This window comes from Sapajus apella, unplaced genomic scaffold (genome assembly GCF_009761245.1).
Source record: "Sapajus apella isolate SASKATOON/1434 unplaced genomic scaffold, GSC_monkey_1.0 scaffold2, whole genome shotgun sequence".
Classification (NCBI taxonomy): Eukaryota; Metazoa; Chordata; class Mammalia; order Primates; family Cebidae; genus Sapajus; species Sapajus apella.
The window spans coordinates 26,101,391-26,116,782 of NW_022436942.1; the positions used below are offsets into that span (position 1 = coordinate 26,101,391).

Here is a 15,392-nt window from a genome sequence, read left to right on the forward strand (position 1 = left end):
GTAAGTCCTATTCAAGCCCAGCTAAAAACAGTAGGAAAACTTAGGAGGTTTCTGATCTGAGATTAATATGAAAGAGGTGTTTGGAGGAAGCTTAATCTAGCTGATGTTTGTAGATAAGTCAGCTTTCCTTTCTAATTGTTAACAGTCCATTTTGTGTTTATATGTGTAGACGAGTACTTTTTCTAGCATGAGAGCTTGTGTCTCATGCTCCTTTATAGCTGCAGACTTATTTCTCTGATTAAGCCTCTATACAATCTTTACATTTAAGGTAAGAAATTCCTATCAATAGGTCCATTTGACTAGCTAGCTTTGATTTCACTCACCATTGACTTCAGCATAATATGATCCTTCATTTGATAACAGTTGACTCTCTGGGTGGAATTTGTTTGACTCATACATTTTTGGAATTAAAGAGAATCTAGCCTGGTAGTTTGTAAACTATCTTAATTGCGGTCTTCAGAGGAATCTCAGGGGCCAGTTCTCCAACAATTGGAACACCCTAAGGGCTAAGCCAGGCCCAGATCCCAGGCCCAGCCCTTTAGATTTTCCATTCCAGCAGTCCTGCTTTGGTCTCTTTTAAAGGTTAGGTTCTACATAAGACAGCATTTGAAGAGAAGGATCTGCAGCTAGCAGAGCTTCAAACCACAGATCTGGCTAGCATTTGCCCCACTCCTGTGACAGATTAGGAACTTGAGGTCTAGCAATTATGATCGAAGGTCACACACCAAAATGGTAGACTTGATGAACTCAGCACGAAGATCCCTAACCTAGCCCCCTACCAGAGTGCCTCTGTTATCACAGCTTCTCCTATTTTTGTTATAACTTTACCCATTCCTAGTTCTGGGAAAGAAGAAGAGGCCAGGTAGAGAGGATCACTTGAGCCCAGAAGCTCAAGACTGCAGTGAACTATGATTATGCCACTGCCCTCCAGCCTGGGTGACAGAGTGAGAACCTATATTCAAAAAACAAAAGAAAGCGTTCATATTTAGTTTTCTATGACTATACTTCCTTCATTAAGAAAAAAATTGACCTTCAAGTCGGCCTAGTTAACTTCCTTTTCTTTCTCTTCTCTGTAACATTTTAGTGGTGAAATTGTTCCAGAAGAAAATACATTGCCTCAGCCTTGGGAGTTTCCATTTTCCCTTTTTGGCTCAGCATTCCCTTTGCTCTATTTGAGGTCATGCAAGCAAGTGTCATGGCTCAGGAACTCTGTTTTCTGGCCTCAGAAAAATTTGAGACACTGTTATTACTCCCCAGATAATTTTAGCGTCCTCCATCAGCTGCCTGCCTCACAGCTGAGCATTAATGAGCAGTTGCAAGATTAAATTCCTTATGTGAAGAAAAGGAGACTGGACCACAGAAATTATTTTTTAAAAATCTGGGAAGGAAAGAGGGACAAGATTTTAATTACAGAAATTTTATTGCAAGTGTTTTATTTTCTGAAATTTGGATCTTCAAAATGGTGCCCCCATTTTGTGTCCTTCACATTTTGTGTCAAAAGAATGCTAGTTGCATTTTTCTCTGGCCTCTGAGAAAAGTCTGAGGCCTGCACACTGAATTCAGAAATATTGAGCCTCAGCCTTGTAGCAATCTAATAGTACAAAATGTAAAAGTACCAAGGCTCTAACTTGGAAGAAAGTGGTGGTATAGAGCCTTTTTCTCTGTTATCTGCTATTTAGAAGAAACTTCATTACAAATAAAAGGTGGGGATATTTGAGTAGGGGTTTGAGAACAGGATTGAAGACAGCCTTTGGTGTACACATCTGTTCTTACAGATGCCTCCATGCTAAAAGGACAGGGCCAAAGATGAGAACTATCTTGATGGTTTTTTTTTTTTTAATCTATGTTTCTGTTAGACACTAAAGGGAAGGGAACCTCTGAGCTTATTTACTCAACTAACCACAGTATAAACCTGTCTGCCAATTGGTTCTAGTTTTTATATATTATAGTACTGCTGTAATATACTGTAGATGATTATCCAAGGGGTGTGGAAATGCAAGTTCAAGGCCAGTTCTAAGTTCCTTTTTATAATAGCTACAATCCACTGTGTCCCTGAATTCTCACTTTTAGGAAATTTCTTAGACAGATATATCAGCACAAGTGAGAAAAACATATGTACAAGGACATTCACCAAAGCGTTATTTGCAATGGTGAAAAACTGGAGCTGGGCGCGGTGGCTCACACTGGTAATCCCAACACTTTGGGAGGCCAAGTCGGGCGGATCATGAGGTCAGGTGCGAGACCAGCCTGACCAACACAGTGAAACGCCGCCTTTATGTAAAAATACGAAAATTAGCTGGGAGTGGTAGAGTGTGCCTGTAATCTCAGCTACTCAGGAGGCTGAGGCAGGAGAATCACTTGAACCTAGGAGGCGGAGGTTGCAGTGAGCCGAGATCACGCCACTGCACTCCAACCTGGGCAACAGACTTAGACTCTGTCTCAGAAAAGAAAAAAAGAAAAACTGGAAACAATCCAAATGCCCATTAAAGGAATAGGGGTGAATTAATTATGAAACAGGATTGCCAAGATTACCGAACACTTCTATGTTGCCAAATCAAGGGGATGTTTCTTGGCCTTTATCTTACATGAACCCTCACCGCTTTTTCCTTCCCACATTTTTGCTTCTCTTGGCTTCTCTGACAGTCTCCTCATTTTCCTCCTCCCTCTCTGTCTCTTCCTTGTCAGTCTCTCTTATCATCTGTTCTGACTGCTGAAATGTTAGAGTCTCCGGGACTGAGTTCCGGGCATCGTCTTACACTACACACTTTTTGCAGATGTCATCTACTCCTGTGGCTTTAATACCATCCATGGGCAGATAAGTCCTAAATGTGTACAACTAGTCCAGAGCTTTCTTCTGAACTCTGGACACATGCATCTAATCACTGCTACTACCAAATGGATGTTTTAGTTAACATGACTAACACTGAACTCTTGGTCTTCCCCATTCCCAAATTTGTTCCTCCTTCACAATTCCCCATTCCAGGGAGCATTGCTTCCATTGACTCAGCTGCCAGAAGCCTAGGAATCATTCTCTCTTCCCTGTCTCATTACCAACCTACTGATTCTTCCTTGAAATATATCTCAAATCTATTCACTTTTCTTTCTCTCCAGTGCCATTCTCTCTGCAGCCCAGCCAGCATTATCTGCCATTAATGCCACCTCCATTCTCAGCCCCCTCCAGTCCATGCTCCACACTCCAGAGCACTCTTTTAAAAACATGAATTGAATCAATGACCATCCTAGCATTAAATTCAAAGTCCTCAACATGACCTGCATGGCCCACTCCTGCCTCCTAACCTCATCTCCTGCCCTTTCCCCTCTAAAGCTTCTGCAACACTGGAGTTCTTTGTATGCTCTGTACACAGGAGATAACTTCTTGCCTTAAAGCCTTTGCACATGGTGTTTTTCTGTTCCTGGAATGCTTTCCTCCCTTCTTTTTGTCTGGCTAATTTCGTCTGGTCAAACTCAACGTCTCAGCCTACAGGTCATTTTTTCAGCAAGACTCCTTCTCAAAAAAAAAAAAAAAAAACAATGATAGGATTGGAGGACATTTTATGTAAAACTCTTTTGGCCAGGCATGGTGGCTTATGCCTGTAATCTCAACACTTTGAGAGGCTGAGACAGGAGGATCACTTGAGCTCAGAAGTTTGAGACCTGCTTGGCAACATAATAAGATCCTATATCTACTAAAAAAATTTTTTTTTAATTAGCACGTCTTAAGTCCCAGCCGAGGTGGGAAGATAGCTTGAGTCCTGGAGGTCAAGGCTGCCTTTTAAAGACAAGGTGTCACTCTGTAGCTCAGGCCAGAGTACAGCGACGTGATCATAGCTCACTGCAGCCGCAACCTCCCAGGCTCAAGGAATGCTCCTATCTCAGACTTCCCTCTAGCTGGGACTACAGGCATGCACCACACCTGGCTAATTTTTGTATTTTTTGTAGAGACAGGATTTTACCATGTTGTCCAGTCTGGTCTCAAACTCCTGGGTTCAAATGATTAGCCCACCTCTGCCTCCCAAAGTGCTGGGATTACAGGCATGAGCCAGTGCACCAGGCCTGAGGTTGCTTTGTTTCTTCTTCTCTTACCTCCTACTCCAAATGCCTTGTGAATTCTGAAAATTCTACCTTTAGGCAGAGGGCAGTGCTCTTTGAACAGTGCCCTTTTCTAGGGGTGGGGCTAACTGGGTTCTGCTAATGCAGGCCCAAGGAGAGGCACATCATGGTGATTCTCCACATAATGGTGCTGATTCCAATGCATGACTCAGAGGCCTGGAGGAAGCCAGGTTAAGGTCGTTCTGGGGCCAGGCATGGTGGCTCATGCCTGTAATCCCAGCACTTTGCGAGGCCAAGGCAGGCATATGTCTTAAGGTCAGGAGATCGAGACTAGCCTGGTCAACATGGTGAAACCCTGTCTCTACTAAAAATATAAAAATTAGCCAGGCATGGTGGGGCGTGCTTGTAACTCCAGCTACTCCAGAGGCCGAGGAATGAGAATCGCTTGAACCCAGGAAGCGGAGGTTGCAGTGAGCTGAGATCACTCCACTGCACTCCAGCCTGGGCAACAAAGCAAGACTGTCTCAAAAAAAAAAAAAAGGTTGTTCTGGGTGGTCTGGAGATTTGTGCAGCTTGGACCTGCACAGATCTCCAGACCACTTAGTCATCAAATGGAGAAAACCTGATCATCCTTGAAAAGGACTTTAATTTTTTCTCAGAGATCTTCTGATCCAAGTAATAAAAATGATAAAATGATAAAAGTAATAAATAATTTTAAATTTATATATTATTTATGAAATCTAAGGTGTCATCAACTATAGGCTGTGCCACTATTTTTGCATCTCTAAGAAAAAATGCTGATTAAACTGACCTGTGCTTCTCACAAACTTTTCTCATATATTGCTCTTGTGCATATGTAAAATAAGTTTTCCTTAAATGCCAAATATAGTGTAATCTTTTTTTTTTTTTGAGACGGAGTTTCGCTCTTGTTACCCAGGCTGGAGTGCAATGGCGCGATCTCGGCTCACCGCAACCTCCGCCTCCTGGGTTCAGGCAATTCTCCTACCTCAGCCTCCTGAGTAGCTGGGACTACAGGCACGCGCCACCATGCCCAGCTAATTTTTTTCTGTAGTTTTAGTAGAGACGGGGTTTCACCATGTTGACCAGGATGGTCTCGATCTCTTGACCTCGTGATCCACCCGCCTCGGCCTCCCAAAGTGCTGGGATTACAGGCTTGAGCCACCGCGCCCGGCCTATAGTGTAATCTTTTAAAGACATTTTTAAAGTGGCATTTAAAACATATAGTAATAGCCAGGTGCAGTGGCTTAAGCCTGTAATCCCAGCACTTTGGGAGGCTAAGGTGGACAGATCACATGAGGTCAGGAGTTTTAGACCAGCCTGACCAACACGCTGAAACTCTATCTTTAGTAAAAATACAAAAATTCACCAGGCATGGTGGCACATACCTGTAATCCCAGCTACTTGGAAGGCTGAGGTAGGAGAATGCTTGAACCTGGGAGGCCAAGATTGCAGTGAGCCGAGATCGTGCCATTGTACTCCAGCCTGGGCAACAAGAGTGAAACTCAGTCTCAAACCAAACCAAACCAAACCAAACCATGTAGTACCATCAAATACATTTAATTGAGTTAAAATGACAATATCAATAACTTATACTAAATTCAACATGTACAGGGAGTGTGACTATCTCTCAACTATTTGGTTGAGAACAATTGTAAGATTTCAGAGGCATAAACGCGGAGGGGAAATGTATATGTTGGAATTAATGCATTGCTATATAGACTTAACTAATTTCAAAGTGTTTTTACACATGTGATTACATTTAATCTTCCCAGCAATCCTGAAAGTAGATTGTAACCACTTTCTACATAAGAAAACTGAGGCTTAGAGAGGTTAAGTCACTTGCCAGAGATCACAGTTAATAAGCAGCAAAACTGGGGCTTAAAGCTCAGACTTTCTGCTCTATCCAGTTGTTTCAGCATTTGACCTTAACCATGGGGACCTTGCTGTTGTATCAGAGCTGATGACTGGAACAGCCGCAGGAAGTGAGGTCTGCTCTGATTTACAGCTCCTGCTGATAGAATTGATTAAAGGCAACTGCTGGCAGAAATAGGTATGCAGAACTGGTTCTCTTTTTTTTTTTTTCTTTTTTTTTTTTTTTGAGTCTTGCTCTGTTACCTGGGCTAGAGTACAGTGGCGTGATCTCAGTTCACTGCAACCTCTGCCTCCCAGGTTCAAGTGATTCTCATGCCTCAGCCTCCCTAGTAGCTGGGATTATAGGTGTGCACCACCATGCCTGACTGATTTTTGTATTTTTAGTAGAGATGGGGTTTCACCATGCTGGCCAGGCTGGTCTTGAACTCCTGATCTCAGGTGGTCCGCCCTCCTCGTCCTCTCAAAGTGATGGGATTGCAGGTGTGAGCCACCAGGCCCAGCCCCCCAACCACTTTCAATCTTTGAAAAAAAAAAACAGTTCCAGGCCGGGTGAAGTGGCCCAGATCACTTAAGCTCAGGAGTTTGAGACTGGCCTGGGCAACATGGTGAAACCCTATCTCTACAAAAAATACAAAAAATTAGTTATGGTGATACGCACATGTGGTCCCAGCTACTCAGGAGGCTGAGGTGGAATCATTTGAACCCTGGAGGTGGAGGTTGCAGTGCCGCCAAGATCACACTACTGAGCTTCAGCCTGGGTGACAGAGAGAAACCCATCTCAAAAGAAAAAGAAAGTGACCAGGGATGGTGGCTCACACCTGTAATCTCATCACTTTAGGAGGCTGAGGCATGAAGATCAGTTGAGCTCAGGAGTTTGAGACCTAACCTAAGCAACATGGCAAGACACCGTCTCTATAAAAATAAAAAAAAATAAGTCACGTGTGATGGTGATGTGCACTTATAGTCCCAGCCACTCAGAAGGCTGAGTCAGGAGGTTCGTTTGAACCCGGGAGGTCAAGGCTGTAGGAACCATGTTGAACCATGGTTGTACCACTGTATTCTAGTCTAAGCAACAGAGTGAGACCCTATCTCAAAAGAAGAAAAAAAGGCTGGGTGGTGGCTCACACCTGTAATGACCAGCCTGACCAACATGGTAAAACCCTGTCTCTACTAAAAACACAAAAATTAGCTGGGCATAGTGGTGGGTGCCTGTAATCCCAGCTACCATGGAGGCTGAGGCAGGAGAATCACTTGAACCCAGGAGGTAGAAGTTGTAGTGAGCTGAGATCGCACCACCACACTGCAGCCTGGGTGATAGGGAGGCCAAGGTGGGCAGATCACAAGATCAAGAGATCAAGACCATCCTGGCCAACATGGTGAAACCCTGTCTCTACTAAAAATACAAAAAATTAGTCGGGCATGGTGGCACGTGCCTGTAGTCCCAGATATTGGGGAGGCTGAGGCAGAAGAATTGCTTGAACCCGGGAGGCAGAGGTTGCAGTGAGCCGAGATTGCGCCACTGCACTCGAGTCTGGCGACAGAGCAAGACTCTTGTCTCAAAAAAAATAATTGAAAGTGTAAAAATATAAGTTTAATTTGAGACATTCTTCCCTCCCCCCTTCTCTGAAGGTACCAGAAAGCAGCCGAAGAAACAAACATGGAGAAGAAGAGAAGTGTAAGTATTCAGAACTTCCAGGGCACGTGGCACTTCTTGAGCAGAGCAGTGTGGCCAAGCCACCCGCAGCCTCTATGGGGCTTGGGTTCTGTGTCAGCTGAGTGGACATTTGTGCCAGCTGGTGTGATCTGTGAGCCATTTGCTCAGGACAACTTGGCTTAGTGCAGGGAATCTTATTTTTTCACTGTAGTTCTCCTTTTGAACCACTTTTTCTTTCCTGTGTTGGACAAGAGGCCAAGTGCTTTGCCTGAGGTTAGTAAAATGGCTTCTACTCAAATGAGAACACAGAGTTTCCTAGGCAGTCTTCCCCAGATCACACAATCAGAACTTCTACATCTGTGCATTTAAATGGTAGTAGCTGTGCAGCTGTTGTCATCTTCTAGGTTTTTCGTTTAAAGCAAACTTCTTGGCCCAATCTAGTTAGCAAGTTTCCTAGCTGCAATCTGTTGAAGACAAAAACCTCCAGAATAAACTCTTGCTAACTTTCAGCTGGGCTAAAGAATATATGTCTTTTGAAATTTTACTTGATTTAATCTTGTGAGGAAAGAAACTCATATGTTGGGCAATAATTCCTTAATTTGGATGGCATTACAAAAACATCTTCCTGGCAGTTTTCAGTACCTAACCTGTTTAAATTAGTACATAACTTGTCCCTGTAAATTTGCTCATACTGACCAGGTCATTAGCTTAATTTTCCTGTAATTAAAAAATGAATCTCCTCTCGTTCATTGTAAGAAAAAACTACCATTACTTTACTCAACTGCTGGTTCCTTTTGTTCCTTTCCTCTTGCTTCTGCCTGTTTTTTCCCCCACTTGTTCCTTCCTTCCTTCTTTCCTTTCACTCTCATCCATTTAACAAGTTTTCACTGAGCACCTACTACATGCCAAGCACTGTTTTAGGCTCTAAGAATACAGATTACCTCTCAGCCCTCGTGGAATTTACATTCTAGTGCAAAAGACAGACAACAAAGAAATTGCATTAGTATGGCCGGGCGCGGTGGCTCATACCTGTAAGCCCAGCATTTGGGGAGGCCGAGGGGATGGATCACCTGAGGTCAGGAGTTGGAGACTAGCCTGGCCAACATGGTGAAACCCCATTTCTACTAAAACTACAAAAATTAGCTGAGTATGGTGCATGCCTGTAATCCCAGCTACTCTGGAGGCTGAGGCAGGGGAATCACTTGAAACCCGAGAGGCAAGTTGCAGTGATTGCACCACTGCACTCCAGTCTGGGCGACAAAGTGAGACTCTATCTCAAAAAAAAATTTTTTTTTTTTTTAAAGAAATTGTGTCACTAGTGATTAGTGCTGTGGAACAGCATGAGGCAGGTAAGGAGGACAGAGCCTAGGGTGGTCAAGGAAGGCCTGTGATGAGATGTTTGAGCAGAGATTTGAGGACTTGAGCCATGGAGAAGAAAGAATTAGGCAGAGGAACTGCATGTGTGAATGTCATCAGGCAAGAACAGTCTTGGTGTATTTGAGGAATACAAGAGAAAGGTCACTTGGTGTCATTGTAAAGATCTGGGCTTTAATTCGGAATGCAAGGAGGCCTTTGGAGAGGGTTTATATGCAAAGGAGTGATGTGATCTGACTTAAATTTTTTTTTTTTTTTTTTTTTTTTTTTTGAGACGGAGTCTTGCTCTGTTGCCAGGTGAGAGTGCAGTGGCACAATCTTGGCTCACTGCAACCTCCACCTCCTGGGTTCAAGCGATTCTTCCGCCTCAGCTTCCTGAGTAGCTGGGACCAGAGGCACGTGCCACAACACCTAGCTAATTTTTGTATTTTTAGTAGAGACGGGGTTTCATCATGTTGGCCAGGATGCTCTTGATCTCTTGACCTCAAGATTTGCCCACCTCGGCCTCCCAAAGTGCTGAGATTACAGGCGTGAGCCACTGCGCCCGGCCTGACTTACATTTTTTTAAAAAAAGGAAGAGAAGGCTATAATCACAGCGCTTTAGTTGGCTAAGGTGGGAGCACCACTTGAGACCATGAGTTCAAAACTAACCTGGGCAACCTGGCAGGACCCTATTTTTTTAAATGTAAAAAAATAGAAGGAAGAGAATATAGAGTAATAATGGCAGAAGCATAATTAAGAGACAATTATAACGATTTAGGCCAGGTATAATATGATTTGGACTAGAGTAGTAGCAGTGTAGGTATTGAGATGTGGTCAGGATGTGTGTTGAAGGTAGAGAGAAAGAAGAATCAATAATGGTGGCAGTGGCTGTGCCAATGGCTTGTGCCTGTAATCCCAGAACTTTGGGAGGTCAAGGCAGAAGAATCACTCGATGTCAGGAGCTCAAGATCAGCCTGGGCAATATAGCAGACCCCATCTCTATTAAAAAAAAAAAAAAGCAGCAATATTTTTGGCCCAAACACAATTAAATTAAAATACCATTAATTGAGGCCAGGTATGGTGGCTCATGCCTGTAATCTCAGCACTTTGGGAAGCCGAGGCAGGTGGATCACAAGCTCAAGAGATCAAGACCATCCTGGCCAGTATGGTGAAACCCCATCTCTACTAAAACTACAAAAATTAGCTGGGTGTGGTGGCACACACCTGTAGTCCCAGCTACTGGAAAGGCTGAGGCAAAAGAATCGCTTGAACCCGGGAGGCAGAGGTTACAGTGAGCCAAGATTGCACCACTGTACTCCAGCCTGGCGACAGAGCGAGACTCTATCTCTTTTTTATAAAGACGGGGTTTCACCATGTTGGTCAGGCTGGTCTTGAACTCCCGACCTCAGGTGATCCACCCGCCTTGGCCTTCAAAGTGCTTGGATTACAGGGGTGAGCCACCACGCCTGGCCTACCATCTCAAAAAACAAAACAAAACAAAAACCATTGATTGAGATGGGGAAGACTACAGTAAAAGCAGATTCGGATAGGGAGAAATAGTAGAAGATCAGTTTTGCACATGTAAACTGTGACATGTTTTATTAAGACATCCAAATGGAAATATCAGTAGGAACTTGGATACTATATAAAAATCTGGAATTGGAAGAGATCCCTGCTGCAGATAAAATGGATGTGTGTCAAAGTATCAGTGGTACTTAAAGCTATGAGGTGCATGAGATAAGCTAGGAAGTGAGTATAGACAGAGAAGTGGTCTCATGATTTAGCTCAGGGGCACCTTGGTATTTAAAGGTTGGAGATATAATGAGTAACCAGCAGAGGAAACAAGTGCCAGAAGCCAAGTGAAGAAAGAGTTTCTAGAAGGGGAGTTGTCAGAGTCAAACACGCAGATAAGCTGATAATTGACCATCGGATTTGGCAACATGAAGGTCATTGGTCATCTTGTATTGTTTGGGAGTGGTAGGATAAAGGCCTGAAATGGACTAGGTTCAAAACAATGGGATGAGAGAAGTTAACCCCACAAGTATAGACAATCATCTGTGGAGCATCTCTTATGACCCAGCTGCTGAAGACACAAGAAGAATAAGATGTATTCTCTGCCTCCAAGGGACTGTTTAGAATTTGGAAAATATAATTACAATTTGGGTATGATGAGTATCATATCAAAGAAATACTCAGAGTGGGCTAGGGGAGAATTTAGGAGGGACCTGGACTATACCACATCAAGGAAGGCTTCCCAGAAGAGGCAGTGCCTGACTCAACCCTAAAGGACCAAAAGGAATTAGCAAAGCAGAGGGGACAGATAGCAGCAGAGGCTTTGTATCCTCAATGGAGGAAGCAGCACACACACAGCATGAAGGCATAAGAGAACCGGGCTGCTTGACAGACAAAAAGATGGTTGTCACATTCACCAAGGTAGAGAATTCAAGACAAGAAACAGGTTAAAGGCTGAGGAGTGAAGGGAAGAAAGGGAAAGCTTCAACCTTAAGCAAAGAGGATGCTTCTAGTACTTCCAAGTAGAATCGGTAGAAAAGGAGAGCTATCTGACTAGAGATATAGGATCTATAACTCTATATAGTCACACAGCATAGATCTATCTATGTATTTATTGATGCTATAATCTATATGGTAGGTGAAATTGGGATGGATAACATTATATACAGAGAATATGTAAAGTAAGCAAAGCAGAGGACCTAAGACAAAAACCCTGAGGGACCCCACCATATAAGGGAGGAACAAGAGAAGGAGAAACCTGTTAAAAAAAAAAAAAAAAAGAAAGAAGAAGAAGAAAAACTAAGAAACTGAGAAGGGCTGGGCTCGGTGGCTTACAACTGTAATCCCAGTACTTTGGGAGGCCGGGGTGGGTGGATCACCTGAGGTTGGAGTGCAAGACCAGCCTGACCAACATGGAGAAACCCCGTCTCTACTAAAAATACAAAATTAGCCAGGTGTGGTGGTGCATGCCTGTAATCCCAGCTACTAGGGAGGCTGAGACAGGAGAATTGCTTGAACCTGGGAGGCGGAGATTGCAGTGAGCTGAGATGGTGCCATTGCACTTCAGCCTGGGCAACAAGAACGAAAAACAAAAACTGAGTAGTGCCCACATAAATGAGAAGAAATCTCTTTTTTCATTATTTTTTCCACACCATTCTTGCATCTCAAAATGGGAAGAAATCTAAGAAAAAGGGGTATTGCAGAAAAGTTGGAAGCAATTTTTACAAGGGAGAGTGGTCAGTAATGTCAAATGCTATAGTGAGATCAAATAAAGCAGAAGTCTTCAATGCATTTAGCAGCCGAGGTAAGTGGACATGAATAGGTATTTAAAGAAGAGGCTGGGGATGGTGGCTCACACCTGCAATCCCCATACTTTGGGAAGCCAAGGCGGGTAGATCACCTCAGGTCAGGAGTTGAAGACCAGCCCGGCCAACATGGTGAAACCACATCTCTACTTATACAAAAATTAGGTGGCATAGTGGTACGTTCCTGTAAGCCCAGATACTTGGGAGGCTGAAGCAAGAGAATTGCTCAAACCTGGGAGGTGGAGGTTGCAGTGAGCTGAGATTATGCTACTGTACTCCAGCCTGGGTGACAGAGCAAGACTTCATCTCAAAAAAAAAAAAAAAAAAATTAAAGGTTTTATGTATGGGTATGAAAAGATATCAAAAGCACATTAAGTGATTAAAGCAAAGTGCAGAACAGTAATTACAGTATGATTTTGTGCAAAAAATACATACTGTATAGCATACAAAATAGAAAAAAATGAGAGCATATATATCATATAAACTGTCAGGAGTGGGTGTCTTGGTTGGGAGATGTGGGGAGTCAAGTAGGGAAAATGGCATGTATTATAGCATCTATTCATGTCATGTACACATTCCTATATTGATTGTGAGTTTTTCCCCCCAATAAATTATTACTTTTTTAATTGAGAAAAATAATAAATTTAAAATAAAATAAAGCAATGAAAAATTTAAAGAAGCAATTGGGCTGGGCAAAGTGGCCCACACCTATAATCCCAGCACTTTGGGAGGCCAAGGCGGGTGGAACACTTGAGGTCAGGAGTTCGAGACCAGCCTGGCCAACATGGTGAAACCCCATGTCTACTAAAAATGCAAAAATTAGCTGGGTGTGGCAGTGTGCACCTGTAGTCCCAGCTACTTGGGAGTCTCAGGCAGAGAGAATCACTTGAACCCAGGAGGTGGAGGAGGTTGCAGTGAGCCAAGATTGTGCCACTGCAGTCCAGCTGGGCGACAGCAGGACTCCGTCCCCGCAAAAAAGAAAAAACCTTGCCAGGCATGCTGACATACACCTGTAGTCCTAGCTACTCAGAAAGCTGAGGTGGGAAGATCACTTGAGCCCAAGAGGTCAAACAGCTTCAGTGAGGTATGATTATTCCACTGCAGTTCAGCCTGAGTGACAAAGCGAGACCCTGTCTCTGAAAAATAAGAATAAAAAATAAAGCAAAATGGGATCATGCTGTCTTATAATTTGCTTTCTTCACTGAAAAGTATCCTTTGATCACATGATATGTATCTGAGAAAAATAGTGTCTGGTTACCAAGGCAGAGTGCCACTTGGATTGTCAGGGCTCCTGTGTGGGCACAGTAGGGCAGGTGAAGTCAGAGACCTAGATGACTCATCCATTGTGTGGCACGAGACCGTACAGAGCCAAGAGTGCTGCTGGGCATTAGGGTAGAACCAGCTTTGGAGCTGTTTTGTAATTCTCTCTTTTCCAGCAAGAAAACTTTTTAAGCTTCTTATATCTCTGATCCATACATTCTTCCCCCAGTGGGTCATTTTGTAAGCTAAAATTTAAACACTAGATTCAAGCAGTTCTGATTTTTTTCAAGCCTTGTTGCTACTTGATGAAGTGGCTCTCAGAGTATATTCAGAAGAGTAATACGGTGAGAGACTTAATTCCCAAAATAGCTGCTAATCCTGTTTAATTCCTAGGTTATTTGTCCTTTCTTTCTTAGTTGAAAGACCGGTGAGTCACAGACTACAGGAGTGGAGAATAAGAAGGTATTGGAGTTTGCAGTTTGTTGGGAAGGTGGTGCTATTCAATTTATTTAGGAGAACAGTCCTTTCAAAGTATGGGATATTTTTCTTTTTCTTTTCTTTCTTTTCTTTTTTTTTTTTTTTTTTTTGAGACAAAGTTTCACTCTGTCACCTAGGCTGGAGTGCAGTGGCGTGACCTCAGCTCACGGCAACCCCTACCTCATGGGTTCAAGTGATTTTCCTGCCTCAGCCTCCCGAGTAGCTGGGACTACAGGCACATGCCACCACACCTGGCTAATTTTTGTATTTTTAGTAAAGACAGGGTTTCACCATGTTGGCCAGGCTGGTCTTGAACTCCTGAGCTTAGGTGATCCACCAGCCTTGGCCTCCCAAAGTGCTGGATTACAGGTGTGAGCCACCGTGCTCAGCCGGGACATTTAATTTTCAACAAGCGTGTTTCCTCTATTGTTGTGGAACAACAGTGACAGTTCCCAGGTTGTTTTCAGTCTGTCTTACATGTATAAATTAATTCCATTTTTGGCCCAGGTGAACGTGAACTCTCTTAGATATGTAAGTGTGTGTCCTTTGCTCATCTGAGTGATTAGTGGTGTTACTGGCTTTTGAAGTCTGCATATTTTACATATAGCATACAAAATAGAAAAAAAATGAGAGCATATATATCATATAAACTGTCAGGAGTGGGTGTCTTGGTTGGGAGATGTGGGGAGTCAAGTAGGGAAAATGGCATGTATTATAGCATCTATTCATGTCATGTACACATACAGATTCAAAGGATCTGTAAGACGGTGAATATCCTGATAACTGATTTTTTTTTTTTTTTTTTTGAGATGAAGTCTTACTCTGTTGCCCAGGCTGGCATGCAGTGCAATAGTCTCTGCTCACTGCAACCTCCACTTCCCAGGTTCAAGCGATTCTTCTACCTCAGCCTCCCGAGGCAGGGACAGCTGGGACTACAGGCACATACTGCCACACCCAGCTAATTTTTGTATTTGTAGTAGAGATGGGGTTTTGCCATGTTGGCCAGTCTGGTCCCGAACTACTGACCTCGTGATCTGCCTGCCTTGGCCTCCCAAAGTGCTGGGATTACAGGTGCGGCCACCATGCCCAGCCCCAATAACAGAATTTATACACAGATAAACTTGTAGAGAAGAGCAGATAGAAAAAAAAATAAATTCTTATGTTAAAATAAAATTTGACTGCTTATATGCATGTAAATTATGTCAGATATAACTAAATATGCAAATACTTGGAAAAGTCTGGTGACTTCTCTAGGGTTCTACAAATAGTTTCAATCCTTGTTGCCACTATCCATAATTAATGGTATTATATAGTTTCAGCTATTCTGCATCTTGGTCTTATTTAAAAGAAAAAAAAAAAAACAGAATTTATCATGTTATTTTATG

At 43.1% G+C, this 15,392-nt stretch overlaps 1 protein-coding gene across 6 annotated transcripts in view; it reads left to right on the forward strand.

Annotated features, from left to right (window-relative positions):
- The window catches only part of LIMA1 (LIM domain and actin binding 1), a 104,081-nt gene that overhangs the window by 42,429 nt on the left and 46,260 nt on the right, over positions 1-15,392 (forward strand). For 3 of the 6 annotated variants that reach the window (XM_032293738.1, XM_032293755.1, XM_032293747.1), the window contains exon 3: positions 7,573-7,618. The exons of 2 other annotated variants lie outside the window; for them this stretch is intronic. In XM_032293738.1, the coding sequence (XP_032149629.1) occupies positions 7,573-7,618 (46 nt within the window). Of the gene's footprint in view, positions 1-7,572; positions 7,619-13,406; positions 13,993-15,392 lie in introns of those variants that run through there. One more of the 6 variants, XM_032293778.1, reaches the window with a different exon arrangement.